General features: G+C 51.6%; 1 protein-coding gene and 1 long non-coding RNA gene across 5 annotated transcripts; both read left to right on the top strand.

The window, feature by feature from the left end:
- The first annotated feature begins 2,689 nt into the window (after nt 1-2,689).
- LOC123597737 lies at nt 2,690-6,492 on the top strand. The gene is made up of 3 exons (XR_006712234.1): nt 2,690-3,150; nt 3,349-3,426; nt 6,226-6,492. It is a non-coding gene; the product is annotated as an uncharacterized LOC123597737 (long non-coding RNA).
- Nucleotides 6,493-8,555: 2,063 nt separating this feature from the next.
- CC1H1orf210 (chromosome C1 C1orf210 homolog) lies at nt 8,556-12,287 on the top strand. 4 transcript variants are annotated; one of them, XM_045476960.1, is made up of 4 exons: nt 8,556-8,859; nt 10,277-10,438; nt 11,157-11,274; nt 11,396-12,287. In XM_045476960.1, exons 3-4 carry the CDS (start codon nt 11,256-11,258, stop codon nt 11,713-11,715), a joined length of 339 nt encoding a protein of 112 aa, XP_045332916.1. In that variant the 5' UTR covers nt 8,556-8,859; nt 10,277-10,438; nt 11,157-11,255; the 3' UTR covers nt 11,716-12,287. The 4 variants fall into 4 exon arrangements, with proteins under 4 accessions (XP_045332916.1, XP_045332913.1, XP_045332914.1 ...); XM_045476957.1 differs by having other exon boundaries at nt 8,557-8,859; nt 10,277-10,370; XM_045476958.1 differs by having other exon boundaries at nt 8,848-8,954; nt 10,277-10,370.
- The last annotated feature ends 4,019 nt before the right edge of the window (nt 12,288-16,306 follow it).

The raw sequence follows: 16,306 nt of genomic DNA, 5'->3' as shown, positions 1-16,306 counted from the left end.
CTGGTGTCCATGCAGTTACTTCTGAAAATACACAGCGTGAGGGTTCCATCTTTGCTTCTTGGATGTAAGTCAGGCTGTTATCTACAAACTGTGTGAAGTCAGTGTGTGAAGTTGAATGCCGCTTTGTTTTCTGCACTGATGTTAAAGGAAATGGGTAGTTTCCACCCTGCCCTCCCCTTCGCATTCCTACGTTCTCCTGAAGCGTGCCCTTGTGTATTGGCTCCTAGAATATTTTGAAAAGTATTTAAGATATTTCTTTGTTATGTGCAACCCCAAATGCTGCTGTTTTTATATATTCCATAAGTGCTTTATCTCTCTCTCCTCTTTGTCACAATTGCTTTTTGAAGAACCAAGTAAAATGTTGCCTAAGCAACTTACGAAGTTTTCTTTTGGTTGAAAGAAGCAACATGTTCACCCAATTCCTAAGTCCGTCTTTGCCTGAAATCGACTTAACCAATAAATCAGTCTCCATGTTGATAAGCAAAGAAAAAAAAAGTCATTCTTTTAAGATTTTTTTTTTTTTTTAGGTCAATCGGTGGAAACAACAGTAACTTCACTTAACTTCAGCAGCAACTGAAGCAGTGTTGTCAATTCAAAAACAGGTTTTGCTGTTCTTCCAGGAAATAACTGTATTTGGGAGGAAGTTTGTCAGCAAATGCTTCTGGAATGTCAGGCTGAGGCTGTGTTCCTGGAGTTAGCAAGTGAATGTGTGTGTGTTTTCACTCTGAGCTGAAAAGATGTGCCAGGTGTTTGTGACAAGCTGTGATGAGGACTGTCCATTGTATTCTTTCTCCTTGTTGGATAAAGAAAGCTTCTGAGAACAAGCCCTTATTTAAAGGAAGCCCCAGTTAATCCAACAAGGCTTTGAATGAAGTTCCTTTCATGCAAACTGCTTCACGAAGGCCATTGGCCCCCACCCCTACCCCAGAAACCCTATGAGGCCAGAAGCCGGAATCAACACCCCACAGAGGGTTCAGACAGTTCAAAGCTCAGGACTTACTTAAAATGTAACAGACGTTTACTGACCTTGGTCAGAAGGAAAACGGCCCAGTAACACAAGCAGCAGCCTTCTGTGGAACACCGACAGACCTCCATCACCATGACTAACAGTTATTAAACATTTACAGGTGCTGGTGAAGGTGCTGACGCCTTCTCAGGGGCTCTCTGCCTTTGAGGTAGGTTTCCTGATTGTTATCCCCATTTTTCCCGCGAGGAAATGGATGCTCCTTCACATTAGCCAGAGAGCTTAACTCTGTACCAGGCCTGCTGGACTGTCCTACTAGAGAGCAGGCAGGTTGAAGTCCCTGGCAGCATTCGCCGGGAGGCTGCTCCCGGGGGCCCGTGTCACCCCCAAACTCCTAAAAACGATGTAAGAAAAGCCAACCCTTGTGTACCCTGAAAGGATTAGGGGTTTTACTCCGGAAAAATGAATTCAAGGCTGTGCTGGGTTATGATCAAGAGGGGGCCCGACAGAGATGGGCGGGCACGACTTCTCAGGGTGTCTGGCCTTGAGGGTACACAGGACCTGGTTTCACCCTCCTCACCCTGAAACCCTAGCACCGAGAGCACACAACACAAAAGACTGTTGTCCTTCTGCCTCAAACAATAGCACGCCTCCTTAGATTACAAAGCACGTTTTATGAGAGAAAGCTGCCACCAGGGGCCACAGCCACGCATCCCACAGAATCCACAGCCTGGGCGAGTGATGGGGCTGCTTCCCGCTTGTTCGATCTCATTTCGAATATTGTTTGAGGATAAGAGGTAATGACGGCACAAGGCCATTAGCTCGCATGATTCATTGGTGGTGACACAGGGGTGTCAAGGAAACGTCTGAAGGCAGGGCCCCGACTCCCACCCTTTTCTTGACACACTTTCCCCCTGAAGGCCCATCGGTGCTTTGCCAGCTCCATCCTGAGGAAGGGACGCTGGTACAGCAACATGGGCCAACATGGGGCGACACGCCTCCTTTCAGCCTTAAGTGGCACCTGCCACCAGAGGATTTCCACACGGGACTGCCCCAGTACTCCGGGGTGTCTCAGGAGGGCTCCAGCTTTCCTCCCTCCCCCTTTCTTACCAGAGCCCCATGAGAAAGCGGGACTGTGGGAGAGATGATTGCTCCCCCCTACTGCCTGGGGAGGCAGGGCTGGGAGGGGATAGCAAGATGGGGCCACTCTGTACAGCTGGTCTGCCACCTCTCGCCACATGTGATCCCTGGCGGGGGTGTCCCCTGCTGAGTTCTGTCCTCCTGGACCCGGTTATTCCAGGGATCACGGATCACGGGGGGTGGGGGTGGGGGCTGCAGACTGCTACCTCCTTACACTGGGCACGTATGATCTCTAATTATATATCAAATGAGGCAAGATGGGGCTGGCGACTTGGGAAGAAGATGTTGGATTGATGTGGCAACCATCCGAGGTAATTATACTGGAGTTCCAGGGTGGTGTGGTTGGGGCTATAAGAAGCTTGGTAAAGCTCTCCCTCAGGGTTTCGTGGAATACCGTGGCCCTGGACAGGCTTGTCCGCCTTGAGGAAGTGAGGCAACTTTGGACGGTCCCATCCATCTCCAGTGTTTCCCTGGTCTCAGCTCTGGATCTGGAAAGTTCTGCTGGGATATAGCCTTTGAGCTTACTTGAGTGAAGTGTGACTTCTTGATGATGGCCAGGTCAGAGGATTTGTTCCACCGAGCTTTGCTTTAAGCCCATTCCCCACTTGAGACTTGGGACTACTTCAGGGATGCTCTGAACGCTGGGCCATGTCCAGGAGGTCAGCCTCAGGAAAGGTGGAGGTTGAATGGAGGGTGGTCCTAAGGCGGTGCTGACTCCACCTCCAGGGGCTTGCAAGAAGAAGGGGTCCTCTGCCTATTTAAAGGGGCCATCTGTTCACAATAGAACAGGTTCCTGCATACAGAGGGCGAAGGGTTAACACCAATTCTTAACCTGGAAAGGCCAGGTGAGCCCCCCAGGAATTCCAACTATTCATCCACCTGACAAGTTTTTGTTTTCTTTTCTTTTTTTAAGTCGGCTTCTCAAGGCTGGGCTCAAACCCTGAGATCAAGACGTGAGCTGAGATCAAGAGTCAGATGCTTAGCACATGGAGCCATCCCGGAGCCCTCTGCCAAGCTTTTATGGAACACCTACTACATGCAGACGTGTAAGCACGTTTGTGACTGCGAGCACTTTCCTGCTCTCATCAGCTTCTTGAAGAGGGACCACAACTACCCCAAGGCGAAGACCCCTGGGTCTGCCCCAGGGAGGGGCTGGGTCAGATGGACAAGGGAGTGGGTTCAGGTGGGGAGCAGGACACCTTATTCTTTGCTTGCTCAGCATCTGTTCCCTGTTCTATTAGCAGCACCCTCAGTTCCCTTTGGGAGATACAATCAAATCTTTGACATGATGGTTGTCTGTCACTACAAATGACCCCTTGATGGTAAGTTGTACTCACAGGAACAGAGGGATCTAGTTGGGGTATAACTGGAAAGGTGCTGGACTTGGAGCCCGAAGACCTGGGTTCGAATCCTGTCTCTTCCATTTACTAATAGAGCTATTAGCATGTTATTAGAGACCTCTGCCTAGCAGGTTGAGTTAACATGCTTCAGGGAACAGTGAAACCACCAGTGGTCTGTGCCCCACCCCTGCCGCCCGAGGACCACTCCACGGTTCACGTCCTAGGGTGTATCTGTATTAAGACCGGCATCCGCTGGGCAGCCCTCACTTCCATGTGCCACATGCTGGCCGCATCCTATTTTTTCAACCCACTCTCTCTGGCACAGCAGCAATTGCTCCTAAAATCCATCTGTCCTCCCACTTTTCCAGGGCTCCTCACACCTCCCGTGCCTGGCCCTCACTTCCCTCTTTACCCTGCCCGGATTGCACGGGCCATCATGGCAACCACTCCCTGGCCTACGGCTCGGCTCCCTTGCCCCTCTCTGACTTTATCAGTTTTGCCAGGCAAATCCCCAATCCTGGCCAGACCAATTCTCTGTCCTGAGCCCCAGGATGACGAATTAACACCTTCTCAAACCCCAGAACCAGCACCGCCACCCGCGCTCTTCACTCTGAGCTGATGACATTGCTTCCTGTTTCTCTGGAAAAACAGAAGCCATCAGAAGGAAACTCCCTAAGGCTCCCATCATTTCACCAGTACACTTCACTTTGTCACAGAGACTCTCCCTGCTCCTGTCCAACCCCAACCCTCCACCTGTACACTTGACCCCACACCCTTTGATGCCTTAAGGACTCTCACTCCCATTGTCCCTTCTCTCTGTGTCATCAATTTCCTCTCTCTCCTGGATTATTCCTATCAGCAAACACATATGGTCTAAAAGCCCCTAGCCTTAAAAAAAAAAAGTCCTCCCTGGATCCCACACCTTTCTCCAGAGTCTGTCCCACTTCTCTCTGCTCCTTTTATAGCAAGATTCCTTGAAGGAGTTGTCTTGTCTTCGTCTGCTCCCACACTCATGCATCGCTCATACGTCACACATCATGCCCAGCTGGGCATTTGTCCCCACCATGCTGTGAAATTGCTCTTGTCAAGGTGGCCAGTGACTGCCACATGACCAATTTCAAAGTCAGTTCTCAGTCCATAGATTAACTGGCCTATCATCAGCATCTGCCGTAGCCAACCAAGCTCCTGCCCTTGAAGTGCTTTCTTCTCCAGTTTCCCAAGACCACCCCCCGCCCCCCATGTCTGCCTCCTACCATGCTGGCCACTCCTATCCTCCTTCCTTGCTTCTGCTCCCCTCTTTGACCTCTGTTCCCTGCATGCTCCAAGGCTCAGCCCTTGGCCCTCTTCTCTTTCCACACTTCCCTTTGGGGATCTCATCTAGACGACTGACTTTAAAAATCATCCACATTTTGCTGGTTCTGAAATATGTATGTCTAGACCTTACCTTCCTGCTGAGTTCAGGCTAGTTTGTGGTACCGCCCACCTAGGACACGACCTGGATGTGTCATGGGCGTCTCACAACAAACACATCCACCACTGAGGTCCTGACCGCCCTCCCAAACCTGCTCCTTCCAGAGTCTCCTCATTTCAGTCGATGACAACTCCATCCTCCTACTAGTTGCTCAGGTCAAAACTTTGGAGTGATTCCTCATTCCTTTTTTTTTTTACCCCTCAAACCTCACATCCAGTCAGAAAAATCATGTCAACTTCAGAATATGTCTAGAGTCTGCGCACTTCTCATTTCTTTTATTTAAAAAATTATTTTAATGTGTGTGTGTGTGTGTGTGTGTGTGTGGGTGTGTGTGTGTGTGTGTGTGTGAGAGAGAGAGAGAGAGAGAGAGAGAATGAATGGGGGAGAGGCAGAGAGAGAAGAGGGAGACACAGAACCCGAAGCAGGCTCCAGGCTCTGAGCTGTCAATACAGAGCAGGAGGCGGGGCTCAAACCCATGAACCGCGAGACCATCACCTGAGCTGAAGTCAGATGCTTGACCGACTGAGCCACCCAGGAGACCCTCCCCATTTCTACCGACTACTCTGATGCCACATTGCCTCTCTCCTGCTCGATAGAAATAACCTCCCAGCTGGTCTCCCTGCTGCTACCCTGCCCTCCTCTAGTTCCTCCTTCACAGGGAGTGAAAGAAGTCAGCCCCTCTCACCCAGGGAGGGAAGGATGGGGCCCCACGTGAGCTGGCCCCACACGCCCCCCATGCAGCTCCTTCTGTCCCTCCCCACTGACTGCACTCCCTCCAGCTGGCCTCTGTTCTGTTGCTTGAATAAGCCAGCCAGGCTCCCACCTCTTGGGCTTTGTTCTGGCTCTTCCCTCTTTCTGGAACGCTCTTCCCCCAGATATTGGCATGATTGCCATCTCACTCTTAGATCTCAGCTCGAACATATCCTCTTCAGTGAGTCTCCTCTTTTCCTGACTGTCTACTGTGCGGTAGCAGTCACCTCTACAGCTCCCTATCACATGAAGCTATTTGACTTTTTTTGTTTTAATGTTTATTTATTTTTGAGACAGAGAGAGACAGAGTGCGAGCAGGGGAAGGGCCGAGAGAGAGGGAGACACAGAATCTGAAACAGGCTCCAGGCCCTGAGCTGTCGGCACAGAGCCTGACACCGGGCTTGAACCCACGAACTGTGAGATCGTGACCTGAGCCGAAGTCGGACGCTTAACTGACTGAGCCACTCAGGTGCCCCTAAGCTATTTTACTTTTCATAGCACTCACCACTATCTGAATTAATTTATTTCTTTACGTGGGTATTGTCTGTCTTCCCAACCAGAATGAAAGCTGTATGGTGGTGGGAACTTCGTCCTCAGTGCTAGCACTGAGCCTACCACATGGTTGCCAGGGATGCCATGGAAGGTTGTAAAGGTTGTTCACTGCATCAGAGCTCCTGGCTGGGGAGCGGGCGCTGACATCTGGCCTGTTCTCTGCTCTCCATGCACTGGGGGCATCCAGCAAGTTGCCTTCTGCTATTTTGCAATGTGTGCTGTATGGGCTGGTTGTGGCTCTGTGATGGGTGTTCAATAAATATTCATTGAATACACGACTGATGGATGTGCAGACGCTGTCTCCTTCTGTAGGGCTTCACGCAAATTACCTTCTCAGAGCCTTATTTTCATCATCTGTTAAAGGGATAATTAACATCTATCTCATAGTACAGCTATGAGGTTTAAACGAAATAGTTTATTAAAAATCTGGCACAAGTGGGATTTGTGGGAATACCCAGAACAGGCAAATCCAGAGAGACAGAAAACAGATTAGTGGCTGCTGCAGGCTGGTGGGATGGGAAAATGAGGAGTGACTACTTAATGGGGTGCCGTTCCGGTGTGATGAGAGTGTTTTACAACTAGATAGCTGTGCTTCCGCAACATTCTGAATGTACTAAATGCCACTGAAGTGTGCCCTGAAAATGACTAAAATGGTGAATGCTTTTCATGGGAATTGGGTTATGTTACACGAATACCTCCATTTAAAAAAGAACCAAGGGCGGGACGCCTGGGTGGCTCAGTCAGTCGAGTGACCGACTTCGGCTCAGGTCATGATCTCACAGTTTGTGAGTTTGAGGCCCGAGTTGGGACTCTGCGCTGACAGCTCAACACCTGGAGCCTGTTTCAGATTCTGTGTCTCCCTCTCTCTCTGCCCCTCCCCTGCTGGTGCTCTGTCGATCTCTCTCTCTCTCAAAAATAAATAAACATTAAAATAAATAAATAAATAAAAAAGAAACAGCAGTGGGACTGGTCGGTCCCAGGTGGGGACTGGTAGGTGTTCAATGATTATCTTTTGGATCCTAGGATTTCCTGGATTCAAAATCAAAGCGAGAGCCCAAACCTTCCTTGGCCCCTCACTGCCCCATCCGGGGTAATAATCACTTTCCTCTCATTCATTCACTTCAGAAGCATTTATTACTGCCCTTTTAGACATCAGGGATGTGGAGAGGAACAGGACGGACACAGACCGACCTCGTGTTTACTGGTTCCTAGGGAGGTTGGGGGCACGGTGGGTCCTAGGAATAGAGAACAGTTCGGACTGGAGCTGGGTAAGGAACAGACAAGGCGGGAGAGTTCGGAAGGGGCCAAGGGCAGTAGGACTTCAACTCCGTGCTAAGATATTCAAGGTCCTGCATGAACTGACCTTCACCTTCCAGGCTCCGTTCTACCATGCTGCACTTGCAAACCCCTGACTGTAGCCCTTGCTCTGGCTGTGCCCTGTGGGTCCCTGTGAATTCTTGTGCCTGCATGGTTTAACTCGTCCTCCTTTAAATATTTACTGAGAACTGCCCTGTGCCAGGTGCAGGGAACCCAGAGATGTCAAAACCTGGCTCCACTTTCACTCCACAAAAAGAAGGGGCAGCACAGGGGGGTGCTCAGGACAAGAAGGTGGGGCTTGCAGGGGGAAGGCGGTGCTAGTCTGGGAGGACTGGGAGCTCACCAAAGGTGACTCTTGAGCTGGGTTTATTTATTTATTTATTTATTTATTTATTTATTTTTAATGTTTATAAGTGTTTATTTTTAAGAGAGAGAGACAGAACACGAGCTGGGGAGGGGCAGAGAGAGAAGGAGGCACAGAATCTGAAGCAGGCTCCCAGCTGTCAGCACAGAGCCCCGACGTGGGGCGGGGGCGCTGGAACCCACAGAACCATGAGATCATGACCTGAGCTGAAGTCCAACACTTAACCGACTGAGCCACCCAGGGGCCCCATTGAGCTCGGTCTTAAATGACAAGGAGGCACTGGGCCTGGGGAGGAGGAGTAAAAAGGGAGAGGTTCAGAGAGCCTCTCTGGAGAGAGGCTCTCTGAACTCCCAGTATCCTCTGAGATCCAGATGAAGGCTGGACGGCTCCATCCCGGTAAACACTCTCGCACACAGTAACTCCCCAAGGGCACAGATACACTCCCCATTTACCTCCCTCCACACCCCTGTATCCGCCCCCCCCCCCCCCATCCTCCCCTCAACTCCTGCACAGGCTCACACACATTTTTGCAGGCAACTTTGAGCGTCCTTGGTCCCCGCGGCTTTGCCAGGGAAGAATTCCCACCTCCTCCCCTCCACTTCCGGCCCACAGCCTTCCCAGGCCTGCAAATCTTCCTCTTCCAACTCTGGACTTTGTACCCGTCACGGGAAATTCACTAGCTTATCAGGGCCGTCAGCCTGGGCAGTTGCCTGCTGAGGTGTCTGCCCTCCCGTTCTAGGGCCCGCAGGACCCCTCTCTGGATCCCAGCTGCACCAACACCCCTCCCCTCCCCCCACTTTCTGCACCCCGCGCTGGGGGTGCGGGTGGGGCGTGCGCCAGAGGGTTCACTGCAAAAGCTTGGGGTGAAGTGTAATTAGTCGTCCTGATTGGAGGCGTTGCCTGCAGCCCAGCCCTCCGCCCTCCCTGCGGATTCAGCCCCGCCTGCCGGCTGCGTCCCCAGGTGAGTCAGGTGGTGGCTTTGGCCCACCCACCTGTTCTGGTTCTGCCCGCCCCAGCCGGAAGCTTCATCCAAGGACTGTGCACAGTTTCCTACAGGTGGGGAGCAGAAGGGGAAGACCTTGGGGGGCCTGGGAGGGGGATCCCACAGATTCCTGAGGGCTCCTGGGAGCAGAAAAGGAACCACAAAATCAGAGTGGGGTGTGTGTATCTGTGAGATCAGAGGGTGTGTGTTTGTCGGTGGAAGAGACGTGGGGGTAGGGTGACAGCCCGTGTCCTTGGGAAGAATTCACAGGGACAGAGCAGGCAGGAGAAGGAGTAGGGTTAAATCTTACAGACCTCAAAGTGAATACAATTCACTTCCAGTTAACAAAATCTTACTTTGGGGGGATCCAGTGCCTAGCGTGGGGCCCAGAGTAGGCATCCAATGAGTGAATGAGTGCTTTAGCTCTCCTTTCTTTACAAAGAAACCCAAAAAGTTTATTTATTTATTTTGAGGGTGGGGGAGGAGGAGAGAGAGGGGGAGAGAGAGGGAGAAAGAGAATCCCAAGCAGCCTCTGCACTGTCAACGCGGAGCTTGTTGAGAGATTATGACCTGAACTGAAATCAAGAGTTGGATGTTTAGCCGACGGAGTTACCCAGGCGGCCTTAGCTCTCCTAATACCCGCTTCACTCTCCAGCTCGCCCAGACTCACCTCTCACCCAGACTGAGCTGCTGAGCACCCAGCTGTCTGCCAGAGCCCGGGCACATTTTAATCGGCTCGGTCCTTGCCCCCAGGCAGCTGCCCATCCAGTAACTGGCCAATCCTGATGGGTAGTTGACTGGGTAGGCCAGTGAAGGGGTCATCTGAGGGGTCAAGGGACAATCTCATAGGCAGGTGTGGTTTGATTTGGCCTTGGGGGATGGGGAACTCAAAATACCGAGGAGGGGTGTCTGGGAAACAAGAGAGTGGGTGAGGTGGGAGGTGTGTGTGGGTGGAGCATGGTGGGGGGGGTGGGGACTGTGGAGAAGACAAGATCGGCTGCAGGGCCGTGTGCTAGATTGTGCAGCCTTGAAGAACATGCCGAAGAATCTGTGTATAGCCCCGAGGGCCTGGGGAGCTCTGGAAGGATTTTTAAGCGGGAGAGTGATGGGATCAGATTTGGGCTTTAGGTCCACCACTCTGGGGAGTGGACTAGAGGTGGGGAAAGATGGGATGGGGGGGGCATTGTAAAAGTCAAGGTACAAGATGAAGGTGGCTTGGACTGGGGCAGTGGCTGGGTGCAGAGGAGGGACAGAGTCATTCCGGAGATACTTAGTTCCAGGAAGAACTGATGGGGCTTGGTGACAGGTTGGAGGTGAGGAGGGAGAATATCATTAAGATATCAGTATTAAAGAATATATGGCAGGTACTCCCCTAAACCAGATGCTTCTCTCCTAGGTGCTTTCCTAGCCTGGATCCTCCTCCCCAGGTACTCCTCTGATTGAGGTGGTCCACCTGCAATAATCTCCAGTCCTAGCTGTTCCTCTGACAGGTACTTCCCCAAGTACTCCTCAGATTCAGGTGTTGCTCCTCCAGAGGTTCTCCTCCCTAGCCCTAGTGGTTCTTACCTAGGTAATTTCCTGATCCAGATGATCTGCATTTGGCTACTCGCTGAAACTGCTTCCCTCTGGGCAGAGGTGGATGGACAAGGGATGTGTCTGAAGAGCTGAGAGTCAAGGTGGGGTGGCAGGGGCTCCTGCCTGAGGAGGAGAGGGGCCCCCTGCCTGGGTAGGGACAGGCACCGTCCTCCACGTGTGGTCTCTACTTTTGTTCATTAGTTCTCAGCCATTGCTGTTGTCTGACCCCTGGGAGCCAGAACTGCCTCTGTCCCATCTTCCCAACCTCAGCCTATCAGGCAGTGTAGCAGATTGGGCTCTGGGCCCTGGTGTCAGAGACCTGGGTTCAAGTCCCGGGACTTTTGTCCGAGTTGGTTCACCCCTCTGGGCCTCAGAGTCCTCATCTACAGAGAGAGGATAATGTTTATACCCACCTTACAGTGTTCTGTGAGGACATCCCGCCCGGTGCCTGAATCATACGTAGTGCTTAGCAAGTTCCAGCACTGATTTATTTGTTTCAGCTGCTTTCTGAGCTGGACCCTACAGTCTTCCCTTACAAATAGCCAATTTCCAGGTGCTCAGCTTCTCTTTCGTGCACAATCGGTTATGGTTAATTGTCCAGTGCCCAGAGTTGGTGCAGCGCCCTAACATGGCTGTGAGTCTGCCCTGGAATGTGTACCTGTGGCCTCCCATGACACCTGCACGTGGTGTATATGTTCTAGGACTCTGTGCTCCAGGGCTGCCTGGCATCTGGGGGGTCTCCTTGGAGCTACGGCTCTTCTGGCAGAAGCTGAGGCTCACCGGTGTCTCCAGGCCCCTTCATGAGTGAGGCAAACCAAAGTGAGTGAATGGGAAGGGGGCTGGGGAGGGGGTTGGGAGAAGGACCCTGTCCCCACACCTTTCGGTCTCCCCAGGGAACCCATCTGGGGCCCCATGCATAATGCTGTCCCTTTCTCTGCAGCCACTGTGGGGCCCTCAGAGCTCTCCACGGCATCAGCCATCTCCCCTGGGCTGGGCACTGGGGCCCGGGCATGGCCTGTGCTGGTGGGCGTCGTGCTGGGGGCTGTGGTCCTCTCTCTCCTCATCGCGCTTGCTGCCAAGTGCCACCTCTGCCGCAAATACCGTGCCAGCTACCAGCACCGCCCGCTCCCCGGAACCAGGAAGGGTGTCTGTCCGGAGGTGGGTGAAGAAGATGACGATGGCTTCATCGAGGACAATTACATTCAGCCTGGGGCCGGCGGGCTGGGGACAGAGGGCGGCAGGGACCACTTTTCCTTCTGAGCCCCGATCTTTGGTCACCCCCCACCCATACCTGACAGCTGAAGGATAGTGGATACCACAAGGGGACCGTGAGCCTCAGGGACGGAGGTGTCTAGGGTGTAAGGGCTCACCAGGGGTAGAGCAGTCCTCCCTTCCCTGACACTGCTGCTGCTCGAGTGACAAACTTCCTCTTGCTCAATCACCCTCGATGACTCCCTGCTGTTCTCAGGACAGCTACCAAGGGCCGGGCTAGGGAAATAAGGCCTCTGTCAGCCTCTTGGTTCCCTTTCTTGCCTTTCCCGACACCACTCCCTACTAAAGTAATTATTTGTTTTTCCTTCTCTCCTACATGGTGTTTCTCCATGCACTTTTTGGTCACACTCTCTCCCCGGCCTATACTGCCCTTCTGTTCTTGCCAATCCTCCGTGACTGTGATGAAAGTCCCTGGTCCATTGACTCCCTGTAGCCCATCTACCTGCCAGCATTTCAAATGAGCCCGATGAGAACATTTTAGCGGGTGCCAAGCAGTGTGCCAACTTTCTTGTTGAAAATTTTCCCTATCAATAAAGTGAGTCATCTAAACGGTTACAGTATATTACACTTTCCACGGGTATTAATAAATCTATTTTCATTTTAAACAAAAGTAAAAAGGAGTCCCTGCTCCTCAGTTTTCCTGAGGTGGAACCTGTGCATAAAAGCATTCCTTCTCATAGCTGGATAGAACTGCTCGGATGTCCCCTCCTCCGGGGGATGCCTTTTGTGAGCCCCTCCGTCTCATAACACCCCGTGAGTTTCTCTACTATTCTCTTGTCCTGGTTTATATTATTTTATTTTATATTTTATTTTATTTTATTTTGTCTTTTTTATTTATTATTCTTTTTGCCACGGTTTATTTTAATCTGTATTGCAATTTGCACCTACCCCTTACCGTGCCCGTCCCCACAGTTAGACTGTGACCTCTCTGAAGACACAGGCTGTGCCTCATTCTGTGTTCTCATTCTTGCGCATGGCAGATGCTAAATAAGTATTGGTCAAGTTTGTTTAATTACTGCAGGCTGAGGAATGAGTAGATGAAAGGTGAGGGAGTGAGGCGACCGTGGAAGACTTGGTCAAGAATGGATGAAGAGGAGGAGGGCCGGGTCATCCTTGCTGTTGGGGAGATTGGGACAAGGGAGGCAGCTTTGTGTTTTTTTGTTTTGTTTGTGTGTGATTCAACAGTTCCATGCATTAGTCAGTGTTCATGTACTGATAGTTGTATCCTAATCCCCGTCCCCTATTTCACACACTCCCCACCCACCTCCCCTCTGGCAACCATCTGTTTGTTCTCCGTAGTTAAAAGTCTGTTTCTGGGTTTCCTTTTTTCCCCCCTTTGTTCATTTTTCTCTTAAATTCCACATATGAGTGAAAGCACATGCTATCTGTCTTTCTGTGACTGACTTATGTCACTTGGCATTATACTCTCTACCTCCACCCATGTCATTGCAGATGGCAAGATTTCATTCTTTTTGATGGCTGAGTAATATTCCCTTGTGTGTATATACCATCTTCTTATCCATTCATCTATTGATGGACACTTGGGCTGCTTCCATAATTTGGCTACTGTAAATAATGCTGCAATAAACATAGCGATGCACACCTTCTTTCAAATTCTTTGGGTAAATAGTCAGGAGTGGAATTGCTGGACCCTAGGGTAATTCTATTTTTAACTTTTTGAGGAATCTCCATAGTGGCTGCACCATATCACGTTCCTACCAACAGTGCACAAGGGTTCCTTTTTCTCCACATCCTTGCCAACACTTGTTTCTTGCGTTTTTTATTTTGTTATTTTATATGTTTTAATGTTTATTCCTTCTTTGAGAGAGAGAGTGACAGAGAGCACGAGTGGGGGAGAGGCAGAGAGAGAGGGAGACACAGAATCTGAAGCAGGCTCCAGGCTCTGAGCTGTCAGCACAGAGCCCCACACGGGGCTCGAACTCACGGACCACGAGATCACGACCTGAGCCAAAGTCGGACACTTAACTTATTGAGTCACCCAGGGGCCCTGATTTTATTTTTTAATTTTTAAAATTTATTTTGAGAGAGAGAGAGGCAGAGGATCTGAAGCAGGCTCTGCACTGACAACGGCGAGCCCAACGTGGGGCTCAAACTCACGAACTGTGAGATCATGACCCGAGCTGAAGTCGGACACTTAACCAACTGAGCCACCCAGATGTCCCTGTGTTATTTTAGCCATTCTGACAGGTGTGAGGTGGCATCTCATTGTGCTTTTGATTTGCATTTCCCTGATGATGAGTGGTGTTGAGCATCTTTTCATGTGTCTATTGGCCCTCTGTCTTCTACGGACGAATGTCTGTTCATGTCTTATGCAAAACTAAAAGACACCTGAGTGGGAGGAGAGATTTGCAAATGACATATCTGATACAGGGTTGGCATCCAAAATATATAAAGAACTACAACTCAACACCAAAAAACCAAATAATTCAAGCAAGGGAGGCAGTTTTAAGAAGGGACAAAGTTAAGCTTCTTTTCAGTTGCAAGCAATGGGAGGAGAATTGAAGGGACAGCTGACTCAGGAGGGCAGGAAACAGGTGGCTCTAGCAGCCTGAGGACAGGAATGGTACCTTTTGTGCCCTGTCACTTGTGAGCGTTAATGACACTCCAAGCATGGGACTCCTGAGTTCTCGATGGCAAGTTTCAAATACTCCGGTGATAGAGTCTCATCAGCCCAGTTTGGGTCAAATATCCACCACTGGTCCAACCCACTGTGACCAGTAGCAGGCTTCTATAGTGCAAATGTGATTTGGGGAGGCTGCCTGTTGGTTTCAGGTCATTCCCAGACAAGGGGAAGTCATCAGGAACCAGGCGGCCACCCCACACATGCTCACTGAATGCAATGTTAGCCTCTGAGGAAAGAGCCAGCAGAGAAGGAGGGTGAAGGCAGGACTGATACAGGGAGGAGCTTGAGAAAAAGGCAGGAGGTCAAGGGGGGCTGCAGTGGAGGGTCAAGGGATGCCCTCGGCAGTGGTGAAGTTGAAGGGTGGACCAGATCAGCTAGGGCCATCATGCCAAGATAGCTTGCACTTCAACATGAGAGCATCTGAGGCTCATCTGTGGATGTTTTCGGCCAGGGAGTGAGGTAATCATGATAGAAAAGTCATTCTGGATGCTGTGCCAATGGGTTGGAGGGGAGACACCCAGAGAGAGGTGATAAGATCTGCCTAAGCTGAGGCAGGAACAGAGAGATTCCAGAGACACGAGGGAGGCAGGGTTGGTGGGCTTGCTGGCTGCTGGCCGTGGGAAGTAGAAAGGAGGCAACGAGGTTGCCCTGGTTTCTGGGTGGGGGGCTGGGCACCCTGAGGAGGGGCAGGCTTTGCGGGAACAAGGATTCAATGCCTGATGTGCAATTTCCAGGGGGAGAAGTCTGGAGACAGCTGGGTGCACCCGGGAGGACTCTGGTCTGCAGGGTGTGTGTTTGGGACTAGTTGGCAGTGGGGTCACCAAGAGCCAGGAGTGAAGAAGATCAGGAGCCTGGGTGGAGTTGGGGAGGTTCTGAGGACTAAACAGGGAAACACTGACATCTAAGGGCTTGTCAGCAGTGGAGGACGTGGCAGAGCCTAGAGCCCATGTTCCCAACCCCAGCAGTTGTTCCTGAGTCCAGAGACAGTCTGACTCTTGCAGGTCTGGCAAGTTCCTGTGTCTGGGACAGCAGCATAGGCTGCCCCAGCCCAAGACCTTGAGGAGGACGTTGAGGAGCAGAACTAAGGGGTGGAGGGCATGTGTTGAACAAGGGAGGAGCTGCTGGAAACTCAGCTGCTGGAAACTTTACACTCCCTCAGTGCCGACCTGGGGAGGGGGCGGGGTGCGGGGGGGACACTGTCCTGCCTGCAGTTCTGGGCCTGGAAGCAGCTCAGCTGTCCCCGTTGTCATGTATTCTTTGGGACCCGAGTCAGAGCCTCTGAGGGATCCAGGCAAGGGAAGGGCTTGCTTTCCCTGAGCCCAGCACCCAGCCAGGGTCAGCAGGGAGGGCTTCTTCTAGGAACCCACTGTGGGCATCATGCCTGGCTGAGCAGGCCCCTGAGTAGGACCTTGTACCCTGTCCTAAGAGGCCTTCCTAGATTCCTCTGAGGAGTGATTTCCACTGCGCTCTGAGTGCTTGAGCCCAAGCACAAAGAGGGAGCATGATTTGGGCCCACAGGTTCAAAGCTGAGGGATCCTAGACTTTGTGGGATACCTGGGACTCAGCCAGACCTCTCTCTGGTCCTCCCTCCTCTGGCTTCAGGCCCTGGCCCCAGCCTGCCTCTGTTCCTAGCCCTGTACCCTGTCCTGCACCCTCAGCAGCTGCCAGCACCTTCTCTGTCCTGAGAGCCTGACCCAGACAGACCTGACTGTGAAGGACAATTCAGCTTCCCAGCTGTCTTGTCCCACTGCCCCCAAAGCAAGGCCACATCCCTCTTCCTTGTATGGAGGCCAACGATGGGTTCACACAAGCCACAGGCATGAAGTTTAAGAAGTTCAGCAGAGCAGCAAAGTGAGCTGAGAGCAGACTACTTGGATTCAAGTCCCAGCTCTCACTAACTTGCTGTGTGACCTTGGGCAAATTGCTTACTGTCTC

Source organism: Leopardus geoffroyi, chromosome C1 (genome assembly GCF_018350155.1).
Source record: "Leopardus geoffroyi isolate Oge1 chromosome C1, O.geoffroyi_Oge1_pat1.0, whole genome shotgun sequence".
Lineage (NCBI taxonomy): Eukaryota > Metazoa > Chordata > Mammalia > Carnivora > Felidae > Leopardus > Leopardus geoffroyi.
The sequence above is the reverse complement of the archived record's forward strand: the minus strand, read 5'-3'. Positions and strand labels throughout refer to the sequence as shown.